This window comes from Psammomys obesus, unplaced genomic scaffold, assembly GCF_907164565.1.
Source record: "Psammomys obesus unplaced genomic scaffold, mPsaObe1.curated_primary_1811, whole genome shotgun sequence".
Taxonomy (NCBI): Eukaryota; Metazoa; Chordata; class Mammalia; order Rodentia; family Muridae; genus Psammomys; species Psammomys obesus.
Window position 1 is genome coordinate 6,250,343 of NW_026586816.1, and position 20,949 is coordinate 6,271,291.

The 20,949-nt window shown below is 42.5% G+C and overlaps 1 protein-coding gene across 1 annotated transcript in view; it reads right to left on the reverse strand.

Annotated features, from left to right (window-relative positions):
- The window catches only part of Pcsk2 (proprotein convertase subtilisin/kexin type 2), a 260,339-nt gene that overhangs the window by 45,474 nt on the left and 193,916 nt on the right, over window positions 1-20,949 (reverse strand). Inside the window, exon 6 of the mRNA XM_055602602.1 lies at window positions 10,312-10,388. Coding sequence (XP_055458577.1) covers window positions 10,312-10,388 — 77 coding nt within the window. The remainder of the gene's footprint in view (window positions 1-10,311; window positions 10,389-20,949) is intronic.

Here is a 20,949-nt window from a genome sequence, read left to right on the forward strand (position 1 = left end):
CTTGAGGTAGCACTATTCCTAATTTTCTGAGGAAGCGCCAGATTGATTTCCAAAGTGGTTGTACAAGTTTACATTCCCACCAGCAATGGAGGAGGGTTCCCTTTTCTCCACATCCTCTCCAGCGTGTATTGTCACTTGAGTTTTTGATCTTAGCCATTCTGATGGGTATAAGGTGAAATATCAGGGTCATTTTGTTTTGAATTTCCCTAATGACTAAGGAAGTTGAGCATTTCTTTAAGTGTTTCTCTGCCATTTGATATTCCTCTGCTGAGAATTCTCTGTTTAGCTCTATACCCCATTTTTAAATTAGATTATTTGGTTTGTTGGTGTTTAACTTCTTAAGTTCTTTATATATTCTGGATATTAGCCCTCTGTCAGATATAGGGTTGGTGAAGAGCCTTTCCCAGTCTGTGGGTTGTCATTTTGTTTTGATGACGGTGTTCTTTGCTTTACAGAAGCTTTTCAGTTTCATGAGGTCCCATTTATTGATTGTTGCTCCTAGAACTTGTGCTGTTGGTGTTCTGTTCAGGAAGTTGTCTCCTGTGCCAATGAGTTCAAGGCTCTTCCCCACTTTTTCTTCTAATAGATTTAGTGTGTCTGGTTTTATGTTGAGGTCTTTCTTTGATCCACTTGGACTTTAATTTTGTGCAGGGTGATAAGTATGGGTCTATTTTCATTTTTCTACATATAGACAAACAGTTAGACCAGCACCATTTGTTGAAGATGTTATCTTTTTTCCATTGTATGGTTTTGGCTTCTTTGTAAAAAATTAAGTTTCCATAGGTGTGTGGGTTCATTCCTGGGTCTTTGATTTGATTTCATTGGTCTACCAGTCTGTTTCTATGCCAGTACCATGCAGCTTTTATTATTGTTATTCTATCATACATCTTGAGATCTGGGATGGAGATACGTCCAGAAGATCTTTTATTGGATATGATTGTTTTAGCTATTCTAGTTTTTTTTTTTTTCATATGAAATTGAGAATTAGATACAGAAAGTGTGGCACATTTACACAATGGAATACTGCTCAGCAATTAAAAACAAGAAAATCATGAAATTTGCAGGCAAATGGTGGGAACTAGAAAAGATCATCCTGAGTGAGGTAACCCAAAAGCAGAAAGATGCAAATGGTATATACTCACTTGTACATGGATATTAGCCATATAATATAGGATAAACATACTAAAACCTATAGTCCTAAAGAAGCTAAACAAGAAGGAGGACCCTAGGGAAGAGGCTTAATCCTCCTTCACAAGGGCAAACAGGATAGACATCAGAAATAGGAGAAGACAAAGAACAGGAGAGGAGCCTTCCATAGAGGATCTTTGAAAGATTCTACCCTTCAGGGTATTGAAGGAGAGACTGAGCCTCATGGCCAAACTTTGGGCAGAGTGCAGGAATCCTTATGGAAGAAGAGGGAGATAGAAAGACCTGGAGGAGTCAGGATCTCTACAAGGAGAACAATAGATCCAAAATGCTTGGGTCTAGGAGCTTGAGAGACCGATACTCCAACTAAGGACCATGCATGGATAGGACCTAGATCCCCTGTTCAAAGGAAGCCTATTGGCTGCTTAGTTTCCAAGTGGGTTCCATGGTAAAGGGAGCATGGGCTGTCTCTGCCATGAACTCAGTGATCGGCTCTTTGATCACCTCCCCCTGGGGGAGAGTGCAGCCCTGCCAGGCCACAAAGGAAGATGATGCAGCCAGCCTTGAAGAGATCTGATAAGCTAGGGCAGATAGAAGGGGAGGAGGTCCTCTTCTATCAGGGGACTAGGGAAAGGGCATGGGGGAAGAAGAGGGAGGGTGGTGGAGGACTGGAGAGAGATGAATGAGGGGGCTGCAGAGGAGATACAAAGTGAATTGTAATAAATAAATATATAAATAAAATAAAATAAAAAATGTACAGAGCAAAGAAAAAGTAATAAAAGTTGCAAGGAATAAGGGCCAACTAACATATAAGAATTATATCAGAGTTTTCAACAGAGACTTTAAAATCCAGAAGGGTCTGGACAGATATCTTGCAGACCCTAAGAGGCCACAGATGCTAGCCCAGACTATTAAACCTAGCAAAACTTTCAATCATTATAGATGAAGAAAACAGGCTATCCCATGAGAAAACCAAATTTAAACAAAAGCTTTCCACTAACCCAGCCTTCTAGAGGATACTAGAAAGAAAACTACAACACAACAAGGGTAACTACACCCAAGAAAACATAGGAGATAAATAATTTCACACCAGCAAAGACAAAAGAAGGGAAGCGCACACCCTCACACTACCATCACCAGTATCAAAATTTCAGGAATCAATAATCATTGGTCGTTAATATATCTCAACATCCATGGACTCAATTCCCCAATAAAAAAGATACAGGCTAATAGAACTAGTGTGAAAGCAGGGTCAATTATTCTGCTGCATACAAGAAACTCCTCAGAAACAAAGAGAGGTGTTACCTCAGAATATGGGAGAGAAGGCAGATTTAGTCACAAGGCATATGCAGCTTGGGTAGTTTCTATGCAATCTTTTTGTCCTCTGCTCTCCTTTTGTTTTTACTTTGTGGACAGCCAGAGTTTCCTGGCAGCCACCTGCAAGTTTTTCATCCATGTCCCTGGAGATGGAAACTTCAGCATCAGTCTTCTAACAGCTTAAATGTGGAGACTGTCCAACTAGCTGGATAGGAGTCATGTTTACTGTGTACGGTCGGGCACTCTAGACCAGATGAGAATCAGTGCACTGCATGGGCTGCTGATTATGGGAGCCTGTGAAGTTGCTTTTGGTGAAGCCTGTGCTCTGTTTTATTTAGTACAAGAGAGGGAATCTCTTCATCTTTCTAAGGCTACATTTTCTAAGACTTTCCATTTTTGCAGTCAACCACATCTTTCACACACAAGGCAACTTTGTATTGAACTCCTCTTTTGACCAGTAATAGAAACATGGAAAGTTTGAGCTTGTGTTGTGTGATCTCCTTTTTATCCATAGACGTTCAAGTGAGAGAGGAGGTGTTTGGGTAAATGAGTAGCAGTGCTATTCATTTGCTGACTTGTTAGGCATTCTCCTACTTTAGACCCGGTGGACGGTAGAGGGATCTTTCCCTTCACATCTGTAGAAATCCCTTTACTGAAATTCACAATGACATGTGCCTTCACCAAGGGCATGCCTACAGCTCTGTTACATGTCTCCATCACCCAAGCAAACCTTCAAGGCAAGAGTGTTAATTTATTCTGTATCAAAGAAACTAACATCATCACCAATCCCACACCAAACATTTTGCAGAATATTATATTTATCTGTCACTGTTGTACATTTCTTCTCTCTTGAGAAAACGATTATTGTCATAAAATACCTGTGTGAGCATGGACAAAATTAGCTTTCAAAGCAGAGGGGATTATGCCAATGTACAGGTATTTTGCAATCTTTATAATCTTCCCCCTAAAACTTACATTTGTCTTATGTCTATTTCTTTAGCTGAAGGGGCAGCATAAGTGATAGACATTTCTCAGGTCTGAGTAGAGGACTAGACTGACATTTGGCCAAGGACTACAAATGATTAAGGACATGATACTCTTGCATTACTAAGCTCTGGCTTGGATATAGAACAAACTCTAAGCTAATATCCACCAAGGTGGCTATCTCAGTGCTCACACGGACACAGGAATATGATTATATCTTTGAAAATGCTTTGAATGCTATCATCCATGTGCTGAGTTCAAAAAGACACAAGAGAGAGATGTCTATCTCTTCCTAGGCCACTTAAGCATCATCGGGTAAAGAAGTTTACATCAGTGTGGCAGGAGCAAGCCAGAGAGGGACAGTTCCCTCCCTTGTTCTTCCATGACTTGTTGCACAGGGTTCTTTAAAATGAAATATGTCACTTAATAAGGAAAAAAAAAACACACTCCACTGAAAATATTTCACATTTGAAGCTAACCATACTATCAATCAAATTAGCTCCCATACATATGAGTGGTTCGCAGCCTACATCTGTCTTCCCTCTCTGGCGGTTCTGGCTGTTTGAGGAATACATCAAACACGTCCTGAATTTATAGTAAACTTTTTATGACAGGGAATTGTGTCTAGTCCAAAAGCTCCTCCTCTTTAGGGCTTAATAGACAGAATACACAGCACCCCCTCTGCCCCATAAATATCACCAATGGCAGGGATGACATTTCCGTGGTAAGTGCCTGTCAAAGACTAGCTATGCAGGAGGGGTTTTTATGGACAACAGCGCAGTAACGGAATACAGACCCACGGTGCGACACCAGACAGTCTCTTAAGGCTGAGCGAGGCACAAGGGTACTGACGAAATGTCTGCTGCAAACCCTGTGAGTAGCAGGCAGCTCTGAAAACAGGCAGGTGTCAAGGCCGCTGAGCAGTGTGCCCAAAAAGGTAGGCTACCAGTCCATCAGCTAATCAGTGTTGACTGAATGCCAGCCAGGTAAAGCCCGGCTGTTAGATCCCGAGGCCTACCAGCAAATCAATTCTATCTATTCTGCACATCATTGATGACCATTAAACGTGTGATATTTTCTACCTTCTCTGTAATTTGGGTTATTATTTTGTTGGGCCAAATGTCATTCTCTGGTTGCAAGCTAGGAGAAAATTACGCTTTGCCAAAATTTCAACTGTGTTTTAGCAACACCTCTGGAGCTCTAATACTGCACATAGTTATTGAATGGCCCACAGTGGGGGATATACTACAATGTACAGCCAAGCATAGGGCGGGGCATTCTTGAATATTGGAAGCAGTGCTGCAGACGCACGAAGCTTGGAGACTTAAATATATCCCATCAGAAACGCATACTTGAAGGAAAACAGATTAATTAGGAAGAGCAGAGGCTGTGATAGGATGCTTTAAAACGTTTGGGAAAATCTAGGGAGAACGTGCTGCTTATTGAATTTGGTTTCCCATCCAAGGAATACGTTTCTGTTGCTTGCTTGAGGGTTCTTTGTTGTACTTTCTTCTTTCCCTAGCAATGGATCCTGGCATAGATGCCACTGCCGATTCCTGTGCAGCAATCGCTCCTAGGCTCTAACCGGCCTCTGTGGCAGGCAGCATGGCTGGGATCAGTAACAGCATGCTCCTTCTGGGCCAGCAGCAGGCAGCTTTATTGGAGACTTAGTGCATGCTGGCATGAGCATTGCTTAAGAGACCATAAAACCTGAATGGAGGAGAGGCATCAGGTTTGACGCCCATGTCTAGAAAAAGACACCGGAAGAGGCAGTGGCATGCCCCTGCGGTGGTGCAGCTGGCAGGAGGCTCTGGTGGACCAGTGGCAGGTCTTGTGCTGGTTGAGGGCAGGTGCTGAGCTCAAGGCTCCTGCTTCTCAGGGTGACAACAGCCTTTGAGTGCAGTGGGATTGGGGCCCGCATCTGTGACCCTGGATCAGTTTCCTCAGCCAGACACAACGTCTGTCCTCTGCCTTCTCTTAGCAGCCTCTCTCTCCTCCTCCATAACCCTGCTTACATTGCTGCTCCACACTATCTCCAGCTTCTGAACCAGATGTCCAGGGTGCTTCTCAGTGCATTCTGTACCTCTCTTCTTTCTTCTTCTTTGCTCCCATTTTCAACTTCACCTATGATCTTCATTAAGGTCTTGGGCCAATGAGCCCCTCTCTGACATCAATATTGGCCTCTACCAATTATTAATAGTGGGACCTTGTACAAGTGGCATATGCTATGAGCTCAGGAATCATTCTGGTAACTCAGAGAGTTGTGGTAATTAAACAACACATTCAAAGCATTATAGCTGTGCTTAGAGATATAAGGTTAGCTCAAAGTGTGTTAGCTTGTTGTGTGATATCAGCTTTGGATCAGCCAGTGTTGTGGTGATTCAGGCTTGTGCTTCCTCCTCGGAAGCTTGCACAGCAAAAGTAGTGCTTTCATGAGGATGGAACTCAACCCCACGCCTTTTCATTGCCTCCGTCTATGCCTCCTTCATTTCAAGTTTATCGCTCATCTTAATGTTATGGTTAGAACAGAAAATGTCCTAAACAGGCTTGTGTGTTGAAGGCTTGGTTGTCAGTTGGAGTCATTGTTTTGGGAGGTGAAGGAATCTATGAGGTGGGGCCTAGCTGAAGGAGGTAGGACTTGCACTTAGGGGTTAGATTGGCCCTGGGCCTCTTTCTGTCTATCTGCTTCCTGTCAGCCACAAGGTGAGATGTTTTTGCTCAGCTATATTTCCATCATCATGATAGTCTGTATAAAAACAGAGCAAACTCTCATGCTTCCAGCTTTCAGCTTTGACAACAGCCGATGACCAGTTTCATTTCCTTAACACCCCAATTAGTTCTCTGCCTCCTGCCCTGAATTATAGTAAGTAGTACTGAAGACAATACCAGGTACAATGTCCTTTCATTCTGCAGGAAACTTTTAGTGACATATCCTTGGAAGAAAGACACCTTATTTAAATTCTCTTCATGCCAAGCAGGTGCCAACTTTCTGGGCTAAGTTCTCTCAATGTGGTAGACAATCTCTGTTATGTTTGTGAAGCCATGTTGGTGTCACTGGATCTTTGCAATATACGCTGTCATGGATGAAAGTGTTGAGAACAACTTGATAATTGGGGGAAAGTTATTTATTGGCCAGAGTGGACAGACACTCTGTCTTGAGTCGTTGGTTTCCTAGGACACAAGCGGAACACTTGCCTAACTCCCTAGGAGTGCATCTCTGTAAACTTGTCACTTGGGAAGTCTTCCTGCTGACAGTGATGGATTTTTATCACACTAAACACTAATTAGATCTAATTAGAGGCTGTTAGCCTGTTTAAAATGGAACTTTCGAGAAGAAGCTTGCAAATGAAAATATTTAAGAGATAAAGCACTTTCTTAGAGTTTTATTTTGAAGGAATATTCTACATGTATCACACAAGAAGATTTAGCATGTAAAGCAAAGGATAAACATTCTGTAATCCACAGACCCAGAGAGGCTAAGTAGCAAGAAGGGCTTAGTGGGGGAATGCAAGGCTCTCTCTGGGAAAGGAAAATGTATTTCCTGGGTGGACTGGGGGCGGGTGGAGATTGGGACAGGAGGGAGCAGGCTGGGGAATGGATGGAGCGAATACTCTAAGAGATGCCTAGAATGGGGGGGAAGGATTTTGGGGTCAATGTAGAAACCTAGTGCAAGGGAAACTCCATGGAATCTATGAGGGTGACAGTAGTGAAAACTCCCAGTAATGAGGTCACAGAGCCTGAACATCCTCTGTAACCAGGCAAGGCCTCAAGGAGAGGTTCTGAGACACCAACACAACCACAAAACCTCCGACCTGCCTTTTGTCATGCTTGTAAGATATGTTGGGACTGGAACCCAGCATAGTCATCATCAGAGAGAGCAGTTCTGTTTCCTCAAGGTCCCAATCTATTCTCCACCTCCTGCCTCAGGTTATAGTATATAGTTCTGAAGACAACACCAGGCACCAATGTACTTTCATTCTGCAGGAAACTGATGAGGGCAGATGCAGAGTCCCACAGTCAAATATTGGGCGGAGCTTGGGGAGTCTGGTGGAGGAGAGGTAGGAAGGATTGGAGGAGCCAGAGGGGTCGAGGACACCACAAGAACATGGCCCACAGAATCAACTGACAGGGCCTGAGCGAGGTCCTCTGTGTAAATGTTATGGTTGTGTAGCCTGGTGCTCCTGTGGGATTCCTAATAGTGGGAGCAGGGGCTGTCACTGACTCTTTTCCCTGCCTTTGGAATCCTTTTCTTCCTACTGGATTGCTCCATCCAGCCTTGATGTGAGAATAAGGGCCTGGTCCTACTGTAGCTTGCTATGCGGCATTTGGTTGATGTCCCTGGCAGGCCTGCTCTTGTCTGAGGGGTGGTGGATTCTGGGGAAAGGGCGGTATCATGGAACACTGGGGGGGGGGGGGGGGGAGAAACTGTAGTCGGGATAATAAAAAAAGGAAAAAAAACCCACAAGGTTTAGATTGGAGGAGTCTGTGTTTATATTCAGGAAAATCTCCCCTATCTACTTGCGCCAGTTTCTCTACACTTAAGATCTATTAGCTACAGAGAGAGGATGGAGTTGGGTGCATGTGATGCTGCTGCTCAGCAATCAGCCAAGCAGTCAATGCTGAGGCCAGATCTGACTCTTCACAGCAATCCAGAGTCTCTGTTAGTTATTTCCAAAATTTTACTTAGGGACATTTGTTTGGTAACTTCATTTCCTCGTGTCTGAAAATGATTGGATCTTCTCTTTTCCCTGTGATTCGGCCTTGCCAGGCCACAGAGGAAGAGGATCCAGGCAGTCCTGGTGAGACTTGATAAGCTAGGGTCAGATGGCAGGGGAAGAGGACCTCCCCCTTTCAGTGGATTAGGGGTAGGGGATGAGGCGAAGAGGGAGGCAAGGTGGGACTGGGAGGAGATAAGGGAGGGGGCTATAATAGGGATATAAAATGAATAAATTGTAAAAATTAAAAAATAAAAAGTAAAATGATTGATCTGGTAAGATGCTAGGATGCAGGTTCTGAGCCATGAGAATAAGAGACTTCATGGCCAGAGTTCTCAGATCTTATTAGCTATGTTCTCACCCTGCAAAGACACCCTTCAAGTACTGCATGGTCGTATTCTGGCTGCAAGAGCTTGGTAGAGAAGAAATTATGCTGCTGCACATGAGTAACTGTCCTTTATAATGACTACATGTTTGAATTGAACTCTCTTCTTCACTCTTTCTGCATTTCCTAAAAGTGTTGAGCCTCCACACCTACATTCCCTGGCTTGGTAGGAAGCTAGCCCAAGCCATTTGCTTCCTTTGGATTCTGCCCTGATCATTTCTGGATATCACACTTCTTGAATAAAATAATAAAAAACAATAATACTTGTAAAAGTGGTACACATTTCAGCTGGGCGTAGTGGTGCACACCTGAAATCCTAGCACTTCGTAGACACAAGCAAGAGGAGCGTTGAAAGTTCAAGGCCAGCCTAGGCTACATAGTAAGTTTGAGGTCAACCTGGCTTACAGACAAAAAATAAAAATCCAAGAATTTGTATTTTTAAACACCGTAAAGCATGGCCTATTATTGGCTTTGACTGAACCCAGACTGTTTGATGAGAGAAGCCATTCAGTCTTCCTCCACCTTTTCCCTGTCACTGATTTGAAGAAGATAACCTCTGGGTCGTCGGTAGGTGAGGTTGCGGCAAGAGGCAGGAACAAGGGAGAAAGCTGCCTGTGCACAGCTGCTCTCACGCTGTGAGCTGAAATTCAGACGCTTTTATGATCTTCACCCAAGGGCAGGAGTAATATGGAATCAGCAGTTTATGATTTAATTTACTTTAAAATTTAAATTAGTTTATTTTTAACTGACACATAAAATGTACATATTAAATATTACCTTGGGACATCTCAATACATCACAGTTAGATTGGGTTTAACACGTCTGTCTTCTCAAACATTTAACCATTTCATTTTGATGAGAATACTTTAAGTTGTATTCATTAGCTTTCTGGACAGACACCGCTGTCATCTGTAGTCACTCTGCTCTGCAGTCACACACCGGAACCCTTGCTCATCTCTAACTGTGGTTCAGTTCCCACTGAGCAACCACTCCCTATGCACCAGGTTTGAAACTTAGAGCATTTTTTCCTTGGAGTAAGTCAAACACCTAAATTTCTGAGTATTACTCATATGCAGTTGACCATGTAAACAAGATATTTACCCAAAGAAAAAAAAGAAGCCACGTTTTGGTGGTTAGCACAAAATAGGATGGAGAAAAATGGTACCCTCAGGCGAACCCTATCGCTCTGAATGGAGAACCTCTGTCAATTACACATCTGTGGAAAGGAACATGAGACTGTTAAGATGTTATAGCAGAAATATTTTAAAAATATGCCAACACTGAGCCACTGGTAATTCCCAGAGTAGAGCTGAATATGGTGATGCCTTTAATCACAGCACCTTGGAGGCAGAGACAGGAAGCTCTCTGTGGGTATGAGGCCAGCCTGGTCTACTCTAGTGAGTTCCGGACTAGCCAAAGCTACATAGTGAGACCCTGTCTTAAAAAAAAAGTTTCTCTAGAATAGCTTTCATAGAACAAGTACACTCTTTTAAATCACTGTAGAGGAAGTTGAGAGAAGTTTCCTTGTTTCTGTTTTTTTCCCCCCTTATTTGTAATAGGTTAGATTGGAGAACAATTTCTAGTTCAACAGAAGAAGACAATCAAGAGATAAGTCTTGAGGGGCGTTGCAATACTAAAAAGTCAAGGATTTAGAAATGCAGCCACTGTAAATGTTGGTATGAGTTTGCTGGTGACACTCGATCCCTAAACAGAGTAAAATGAACTCCAAAGGTTACCAGCAGAGGTTCTCAAGGATCAGTTTACCTGTTGAACCAGTCATCTGTGTATCGAGGGTACGGGTAGGGGTCATTGCTGCTGAAGTCATAACTTGCATCCGAGTTCTGAAAAACACAAGGGATCTCGGGTCAGGAAGGCGGCAAATGTGGGCTGACTCCAAACACACCATCTTATGTCTATAGCTCCTCCCTGGAGGGTTGTGCTAATGCTTCTTATCATTCCATTTTGCAGTATTTTTATTTATAATATACATACTATTATATATTTGCATGCATTGCATTTCGCAAAGACCAGCCCTTGCAACACTGTGACAGAGCTTGTGTCCCCCTTTCTCAAGCCTATGAAGACTTGGCAGATGTGAGCCCTGTGTCCTGCAGGTCTAGCTTCTTTTTAAGTTGGGGTAACTCTTGTTGCTAGCAGACTCCACCTAGAGTCCAGGGCCTGTGCTAAACTTCTTTGATGTTTTTGTTCTCTGGTGGCCAAAATGCTCTAGTTCTTGTGTCACGAGCCTTTATGCTCAAGGTTCACTTCCACAAGGCTACTTCAGACTGGCTTACTTAAGGCTGGTCTCCTTTCCTCTCAATGGGTTAACTTTTTCCCCATGCCCCTTCTCCCACACACTGTGCACAGCTAATCTCACATATTGTCTTTATAAATACCACAAAGAGTTCAATGTATGTCGGAGACTTATTAAGGATGACAGCACAGAGCTAGCATCCTTGCTCTTACGCATCTTAGGGCCTGGTTGGAGGAACTAACATCAGTCATATGATTGAACAAATAAACATGTAGTGTAAATTTTCATAATCATGTACTTTTATATCCTACAATAGTTAGGAGGATGAAACTTTGTCATCCTACAGCTTCCTTTTTCTGTCGTGAGACTTTTGCCACATAAATCAATTGTGTACTCTATTTAGTCCTCTTTAAATGTTTTAAGCATGTTCTTAGGTTTCTGTTTGGTTTGTCTTTATTTTTTGCCTGTGTGGCGATATGCCTACCATTACTGAGTGAACAAGCCATCCCTCTATTGCCTTCTCAGCCTTCCCGGGAAGGCTGCTTTGAGGAAATTCTTTTCTCCATTGTTTCTTCCCTTTTGGGTTTTGTAAGGAAGACTCCAGGTGGCTTCTTGATTCACATTGGGTTAGGAAAGATATTTTCATTCCCTTTTTGGTGTTCCTTGATTTCATGGTCCTGAGACATTTTAAGAAATTTTACGTGCTCCTTTATGTGGTAAAATTACTTTATGATGTGACACACTCTACTTTGAAAAGTGAATGTATCAGTGTTGTTGCGTTCTGGGCAAAATATTGACTAGTTCCAGTTATTATTATTTTTTTAGCCTGGTTGGGTGACAAAGAGCTGCTGGCCGTTGCTAGTTGCAGTGATCAGAACTGTAGCACAGGCTGAGTATCCAGAATCTCCAACTGTGAAACATATAATTCCAACATGGGAAACTATTTGAGAGCTGGTGAAATGTCAAAATAGAAGTAAATTCTACATCTGACCTCACTGTTATGGTTAAAATGTAGATGTGCTAAGAATATTTTATCATACTATGTTACAATAGATTCTTAAGTATATATAAAACATAAGTGACTTTCATGTATAGACCGGGGTCCCGTCCACCAAATATCTCATGTGTATGTAAATAGTCTTAAATAAAAAAAACCCCTCAATCTCAAATACTTGTGGTCCCATGCATTTCAGTTAATGATACTCAACTTGTATTAATTTATTTAAATAAATATTAGAGTATCCTCAAACTTGGACCATTTAAGCGTCAATCCCCTTTCTCCAGAATTTAGGTCTTTATTTGTGGTGTTTAATCTTCATTGATAATGTGAATGGATTTAGAGTTGCCTGAGAGACACACACGTAGGTATCTTTATTAAGGCATTTCCAGAGTAGCTGAGAATGGGCGCTCTACCAAAGTTATGGTAAGGGGTCTGGACTGGATCAAAAAGAAAAAAGAAGAAAGTAAACTGGTCAACATCTCCCTCTGCTTCCTGACTATGACTATGACTATGTGATCAGATGCCTCTGAACCCCAGTGTCACAGTGAGCTCCAGTACCAGCAGACCTTCTCCACCGTGACTGTTTCTGCAGACCAAACCCAAACAACCCTTTTCTTCCTTAAGCTGCTTCTGTCACAGTCATGAGAGAAGTAACTAACATCTCATCCAGCTCCAGGTGGTCGGAGGCCACAATGATGGGTAAGTCCCCGGGATCTTACACTCACAGCCAAATACAGGCCTAGATCCCTAGGAACCTCATTCACTTGCAAAGTCTGTGTCTGACCTATAGTCTTTGTCTCTGGGACAACCTGCTTTTTCAGAATTGACCTTCCCCACTCTTGAGTTTCTTTGAGATATTTGCATTTCAGTTCTTTTTAGGACAATTACTTTGAAAGAACTTATTTGTCTTTCTAAAGTTGTTACTCAACCTTCTCTGAAGTTTTTAGAAATTAAGCATTCTTAGGTGGACTGAGTAGGGTAGGGCAGGGATACTGGGGGAAACATAAGTATATATAATATGCATATTTATTTATGTATTTAATATACAAAATTAAGTAATAATTATAAAATTTATGATTCTATACTTATAAACATATTATATATATAATATATATATATATAACTTTTCTTTTGGGTTTCAGAGTTGAGATTGAAACTGAAGCAATAGATCTTGAAACATATTTGCCGAGTCTGGTTGGTTTCTCCATAGAAGGGATCAACTTCTCTGGGCTAGAGTGAGCTGGCAATTTCATCCAGCATGAGCATTCTTGTGAGGCCCTTGGAAGGAGCCCCAAGTGCTACCTCTGTCTTCTGAGCTTGAGGGATGGGTACAGGCTGGGGTGGCAACTGACCCAGGTCCTGGCTCTTTTTATCGGAGGGTTGAAAAGGCTCAGTGAGACATCTCATCTCATCTCATCTCATCTCATCTCATCTCATCTCATCTCATCTCATCTCATCTCATCTCATCTCATCTCATCTCATCTCATTTCATCTCATCTGTGGTAAGCCTGCATGTACCTCATCGACCCCCGCATCCCGGAGAAAGAAATGACACAATATTCTGTGGGCAGCTGAGAATCATGAGGACCAGCTAGTTTAAAGGTTCTGTTGGTCGGGACAAGGACCCAGGGTTTTAGCAGGAGCTTCAGGAATGACAAGTGGGGTCCACAGGAAAGACAAGGCTGAGGAAGACTGTGGAGATGATGGTGGAGAGCGAGGACCAGGATTCCTCCCTTCTCTCCCTTAACCCTGTGCTAGTATCTGAAGGCAGAGACTGAAGATTGGGGGCATGGCCTGAGTTGACCAAGACCAGAATTTAAGTTCAATCAGAGGGAAACAGGTTCTCCTCACTTTAAAAAGCATTATCTTTTACTTGTATGCATCTGCCTGAGTGAGCTGGTGTGCACACCATATATTCAGGCACTACTGAGGCCCGAGAGCATCCTTTTCCCTGGACCTGGGATTATAGGTAGTTGTGAACCTGATGTGGGTGCTGGGAACCAAGCCCCATTTTCTGCAAGAGCAGTAATGGCTGCTGCCCATGGAGCCAGCTCTCCAGCCTTCTGGGCTTGCTACCTAAAGGACTGACTTTGGAAACTTTCTACCTTGCTTCCTGGAACGTATGTTCCAGTTAGGCTTGGGGTTGCAGTCTCTTGGCTCACATTCCTGACGCTGGAAAAGATGCTGTCCTTAAAAAAAGTATGGGTTAGAAGGGAGGCCTGCTGAAAAACTTGGAACTCAAAAGCCTTGAACATTGTGGCCACTTCTATGAAAAGAAGAAAGACCTGCATTATCTGGGGTCAGATTCGCCTTCCAACATTAAAACAAATAGTGGTTCAGCAAAACAGAAATGTACTTTTTATAATGAATTCAATGACTAATTCTTGATTCATTGAGTAAGAGACTTCACTGAACTGAAGGCAGATCATTGTTCTGCTTGGAGTATATATTTTCTGGCCTGAATCTGATGGTTTATAGCAAGAAATGAAAAAAAAAAAAAAAAAGCAATACTTTCAAAGGTTCTGTTTATACTGTTATAGGCAAACTGAATCATTGATCGACTTGAATGACAATTTGTCTGCTATGAAATTATCTGTGTACAAGAAGTTAAACTGGCCTTGAATTATATTGAATTTTTCAACGGCAGCCACAGAAAACATTTGAGAGGATCTGACAATTGTAGTCGATCGAATGCTCTGGTTATTTTAGGTCTAGGTAGATACTTGCTTAGATTTTTTTGTGACTTCTTTATGAAACACATTGTTATATTTTCTTGCCTTAGAAAATATGAGCTGTTTGGAAAATATAACTTAATCTTCCGTGATTCAGGATCGTGGTGATTCAGCCACCATTAAGGTTTTGAATTATCCTTTGTGCCATCATGCAGGCAGGAAAAGTTTGGGCTGAATCCAGGGTTACCTCAGGGCTTCCCTAGAAGTTGTTTCTGGCACAGCTCTCTCTCTCTCTTCTGCTTAAAGTTCATTGCAAGGAGTGGAAGACAAACACCTCTGCTGTTTCCAGTAATCCAATAACCAAAGACCAGGTTTCTGAATATTTGAATATATAGGACCTGAGACTTCCTTTGCTCTGAACTATAAAGTTCAAATATTCTAGCCAGAATTTACCTGCACACACTCATCCCACAGAGGGTGACTACGTGCACTGGATAGGAAAGGACAAGGGAGGGACTGGCCTCCACAGCCTCCTTCATTCCTTACCCCGGAGGCTGTGTGTGCGTGGTGCAGGCTGACCACAGGCACACTTCAGGTGATGTGGCCACTGTCACTGTGAAGTCTGGGAAGAAGATGGGAGGCTCTTGAGCTCAGAGAAAACCAGGGCCATGGCTTTCATGTTCTGGAAGTGAGGTTTCCAAAGCCCTTAGTATAGAAGGTGGATCTGACATTGCCATCCTACCGTCAAAGCTAGACTTAAATGCCTCAGGGCCTGGAGGGGGAGCTTTTGGTTAGGCTGCACAAGACTCTTCAGTCTTTAGACAGCAGCCTGATGGGGAAGGGAGAAGGGTCAAAGTCAGAGAGACTTGGTTTTAGATGTAGACTGGGGTTGGCCCAGGAGGACAGATAAATTGCAGCTGGTTCTCTAACCCCTTGCTGCCTCCTCTCACCCTACAGAATAATGGAGTTTGTTACTTGTTTAGTATGAAAAAATTTTGCACAGTGTAACAAATAATTTTTACACTTTTATTTGAAAAGGCGATGACCATTTGTTTGGGCTCCATCTTCTTAATTACTTCAAACTTTAGGCCTTTATCTTCTTGATGTCTGGACTCATGCACTTCTGAGGCTTGGTTTGGTCAGTGTGCTTCTACCTGCTTTGTGAGGACAACGAGCCTTCTTCTCCCATTACTGTTATTACTGCCAGATGCTTCTCTGCTCCAGGATGTGGCCCATCAGCCAAGCAGTCAATGCAATAAAGGACACTGTAATTGAGCACTAATATTCAAAATATCAAAATAATATTCAAAAATATTCCTTTAAAATTAACTTCTGCTAAAGCCCTGTCTTCACTGATAGTAACAGACAAGCCTCCAGAAAAGCAAATGTTCACACGTCGAAGTTGTTTCCATCTGTGGTGGTTTGAATAGGAATGGCCCCGCGTGTGTGAATGCTTGGCCATAGGGAGTGACACTATTAGGAGGTGTGGCCTTGTTGGAGGAAGTGTGTCACTGTGGGGTGGGCTTTGAGGTCTCCTATGCTCCAGCTGTGCCCAGCATGGGAGGCAGTCTCCTTTTGCTGCCTGAAGATCAAGATGTGGAACTCTCAGCTCCTCCAGCACCACGTCTTTGTGCACGCCGCCGTGCTTCCTGCCCTAATGATGATAATGGACTAAGGCTCTAAACCTGTAAGCCAGCCCTAAGTAAATGTTTTCCTTTTTAAGAGCTGATATAGTCATGGTTTCTCTTCACAGCAATAGAACCCAAGCAGAGACACCACCACAGCTGAGATCACAGTAAAGCACACAGAGCTCCGAAGAAGTGCATGTCTTTTCTGGTGAGCTTTCAGTGACACACACTAGGAGTTGGAACTCTCTTAAGCCTTTTCTCTCAGAGTCCATGCAAATGTTCTGACAAATCCAGAGATGACAGATTAGGGACAGCATATCCTTTAACACCGACATCTGCTGACTCCACAAATTACGGTAGCATTTTCCAGCTGTGGTACTGGCTGGTAACTAACCTGTGGGAACAGTTATGGTTTTGAATTTTCCAAGTTTTTCCCAGCAGGGTAGCAGTTTCTTCTAAAAATCTCATGTGACACTTCCAGGGCCTCGTGTTTTGAAGCTGCTATCTTTCCTTTTGTGCAATGCTTCACTTCATAATAATTTTAAGCCCTTCCTTTTTTGATTACACAAATATGGCCCACAGCTTTTTTTTCTGTATACATACAGCTTTACTGCAATAGCTAGCTCCCTTCCTTCATTTCAAAGTTCACAATAAATGGAATAATTAAATAGTGGTGTAAGCTTGTGGACCCTCTCTTGGAAAGTCTGTGGGACCTTGACTCATGTTTGATGCCATTTGCATTCCCAGGCTAAAGCCTCACCCAGATGGCATGTTCCTGGGTAACTCCTTTTGCTTCTGGACCTCTCTCTGGTCCGAAGCTGCTGAAAAGGAGTCTGATACAGACAAATCCGACTTCATTGTGAGGCGGTTTGCTGCCTACTCGTCTCATGCCTCACCCCCACGGAGAATGGTTGCTGGGCAAATTGATGAGGTCACAAAATTGGGCCAGCTCCCTATGGGCTGAAGGCATCCAGGGGTGGGAAATCACCTCTGTAGCTCTTCTTTCTTTTCACAAATAAATACCCGCTTGTTCCCAATGTCCCGCTGAAGCCACTGTTCATGGGAGATGGGTACGTGGTACATGTAGTGTCCATATACAGGTCTCCGTCATCTTATTAAAAAATGCTTTCATGTTTTTTGAGAGTGTCATACATGTGTGTAGTGAGGTATACATTTCTCTCTACAACTCCCTGCAAGTTCAGCTAAAGTGTGATAACACAACAGCACTTTGACGGTGCAAGGCTTGAGGATTAGCTGACATTTGTAACCTGGGCACCCGCTGAAATGATTGCACAGACCTTGTTTTGAGCACCAACGATCAAGTCGATAGTTTGACCACAAAACTGAGAAAGTGGTTTCTGAAATTAGGGCTGCCATGTCCAGTTGAGCAAGACCTGCCTTGCTTAAGGGGTGCAACTGGAGCTGTGGTTGGGCTGGGTGACATTTTGTGAAGAGGGCCTGCCATTTTCTCACCCACCTGCCCAGATAGGAACCTTGTCAAATTGCCATTTTTGCACTTCACCAAGTGGCAAGGTGTACCTTCTTCAGCCTCACATGAGTGTGTCATGTATGTGCATGGGTGGGTCGTGATAGCTTCTGTCAGTCACAGTAAGAAATTGGTCTTGTAATTAGACAAATCTGGACCTCAGAGAAGTCAGACAGGGAGCTAAGAGGTCTCCAGTGACATACAATACAAGACTTAAATGATGTCTTAGACAATAGGTGTGCATGATCTGGCGATAGGGTGGCATAGGATTCATTGCCAATGCAATGCCAAGCCAAAGGAACTCAGAATAAGAAATGTTGCTTTTGTCCCTTTGTTCTGGATTGCTGTTTTCCCTGAAGGCATTTAACCAAATAACCCAGCTAGGAGCTGTGTAACCATATTAGCTGAAATTGCACTGTGCTCATGGGCTAATGAAAGAGAAATGAGCTTCCCCAGATAGACTTTAAACCGCAACCATATTGTTCCAGCACAGAGCTCATCTATATGGAAACTGAGCAAGAAAATAGCCCAGTCCATTAGTGCCTAAAGAATTTTGCTACTGCTCCTACTTGCATCTAATATGGTCATGGCTGAACGTTCCCAACTGTGCCTATTTTGATTTTCCTCAAATAATTCTCCCACATGCACTGGTTTAACGATAATGTTCAACTCACTTTTGACTGAAACCAGCATTAAAGGGATTTATGTCTATATTAAGCCTGGCTGTAAAACTTAATGAAATTTAACATTTCTCTAGCACTCCAAAAATTAAAAAAGAAAAAAGGATGCTCAGTCAGAAGTTTGTTTACAATTTTCCTTCTATGTGTTTCAGGTTTCCAAGGTCATTTATTTTCTCTCTCACAGGGTTCTCTGGTGGTAGATTTGACATCTCCTCTTATTTTGTCTCATTTCTGGAAATTCTAGTGACTTCTCTAGTCACTGACACAGACTCTCGGTGCTGGCAATGACGTAGCCTACAACGAAGATGCAGAAGTATCAGCATCCTTCAGCCATGTGATTGTGATTGGACTTTGTGCATCTTCCAAAGCTGAGCAGCTCCTTCCTGGGGTGCTGGATGCCACCCTTGTCAGCAGGATTTGGACAAGTATCTAGCACTAAATCTAAGAGGAGACAGTGATAACAGTGATAGGAATGACGATAACTCCGAAGGTTGACACACAGTGCCCTAAGCTAACAGGATCTTCATTAGTTTTAAAAGACTAGAACTTTCCCCCTTAGGTATTTCTCCGAAGCCTGGGGTATACATATACATGGAAGGGTGGGCAACGGCTCAAGGAAATTGACAATGTGAGTCCTTAGAGGTCCCGTCGTGATGACCACTGTCTATGTCCCCGTGGCTTGTCTTCAGATCTCACATGGCCAATGATGCGTGTACTATTACATAGATTCTGGGCACCGAACTTGGGTTTCATGTTTATTTGGCGGCACTCTACATGACCCGAGCTCTTCCAGCTCTGCCACACAAGAATGCCCTCCTGTGCCAATCTTTGAAAGCTGATACTCATCTTCCAAAGTCCACTCCAAGACAGGCTTTAAGACTCAGGTGGGAAAAGACATACAGCTCTATTTTCATTAGCTACCACCTCGAATTGAACATATCCTTCTCAATATGTCTATATTAGGATTAAGTCTGGCTATAAAGCTTAATGAAATTTAGCTTCCCTCCAGCACCCCCAAAATATTTATAGCCAGAAACCTGTTTGAAATTGTTCATCTTCTGTATCTGGTATGAGCAGTTCCTGTGAGGTTTTCACTCATGTAATTTTAATATCTGACAACTATGATCCTATTCACAGGCGTCTCTTAGTGTTCCACAAGCAATTGTGTATTGGAATGAAATCTCCAATGTGTTGGTAAGAATGTGTGTGTGTGTGTGTGTGTGTGTGTGTCTGTCTGTCTGTCTGTGTATGTTTAGGACAATGAAGGGGAGGCCCTTGCAAGTGGGATTAGTGCCCTTATGAAATAGGCCCTGAAGAGCTTGTGTGCACCTTACCACAGAGGGATAGTAGAGGAGAGCACTAACAATGCAGACCAGGTACTCAGACACTGGGTGTGCTGACCCCAGGATCCTGGACTGGCAGCTTTCAGAACTATGAATAAGTAACCTCTGTTGCTTATAAATTACCTAGCCTGGGCTATTTTGTTGTAGCAGCAAAATAAAGAAAGAAGCTTGGTTATTCTATGTGTGTTAAGTATTTAAAATAAGACCTTGAAAATAAAGGTCATAAGCATTTGTTGGTTGTACAACTTGGTGAAATTTCTTTGAAAAGAAAATTAGCAATATCTATTAAAATAAAAAAATTAACTGTTTGACCCAGTGATCTCATCCCTAAGATTCTACTCTAAAGGTACGCTTGCATATTTGCATGTATACACATGTGAATTACATATTTAATTGCTCATAGCATATTTAAATGTATTGAAGACAATTAATAGTATAATATTAAAAGACTGAAAGTATCCAGAATAACCAATACTGGGAATGAGTTAAATAAATTATAGTTCATTAAGATGCAAAACTCTGTCCCTCTGGAAAAGGATGAAATACAAAACTTGTAATAAACTCATTCCCAAGAAAAATCATTAAGTAAAGATGGCAATGTGCGAAGTGGAATGCACAATGAGCTTTCATTTATGTGGAGGGGAGGCATATACTTTATGGTAAAATCATAGAATATATTTAGAATACATAGAATGCAAAGAAGGAGAAAGACAAAGGCTATATATGCCTTGCCTCTGTGGAGAGGCATGGTGCCTGGGTTGGAAGACACGGCTTCTATTGCATAACTTCCGAGTGTAAGCGTTGTTTGTCAGAACAACAGCAGTCGGTGCATAGGGCTATGTTATCACTTCGATCTTCTGTGTGCATTGGTTTCTCTTCAGGATGCTCTTCCTTGCATGCATCAACTCTTCATGCTGTGAGCTCATACACTGAGGGGCAGGGAAGCTAAATGGTTGCCAGAGGTCATGTGGAGGATAAGGTTCTCAGGCCTCTTCTCCCACTATAGTTTTGATTTCTTCACATTGGAATCGTAATCATTACATTCTAGTGTATTGCTTAAAAGAAAAGACCAAATCTTCACCAAATGAAAGTGAACAGATTAGTGTCTTTACTCTCCGTAGCAGTGACAGATGATTCTGTTTAACTCTAGGTAAATAAATTGAGCTGATGAGTTAACTTCCCCAACGTGAAGACATGCTTTACGAGAGCTGGGCGCATGTCTTTTCCATTGCAGGCTCTCTGCATTAACAGCGCGATTCTATTTTGTGATTCTTTCATCCAAGGTTGACAGAACACACACACACACACACACACACACACACACACACACACACACACA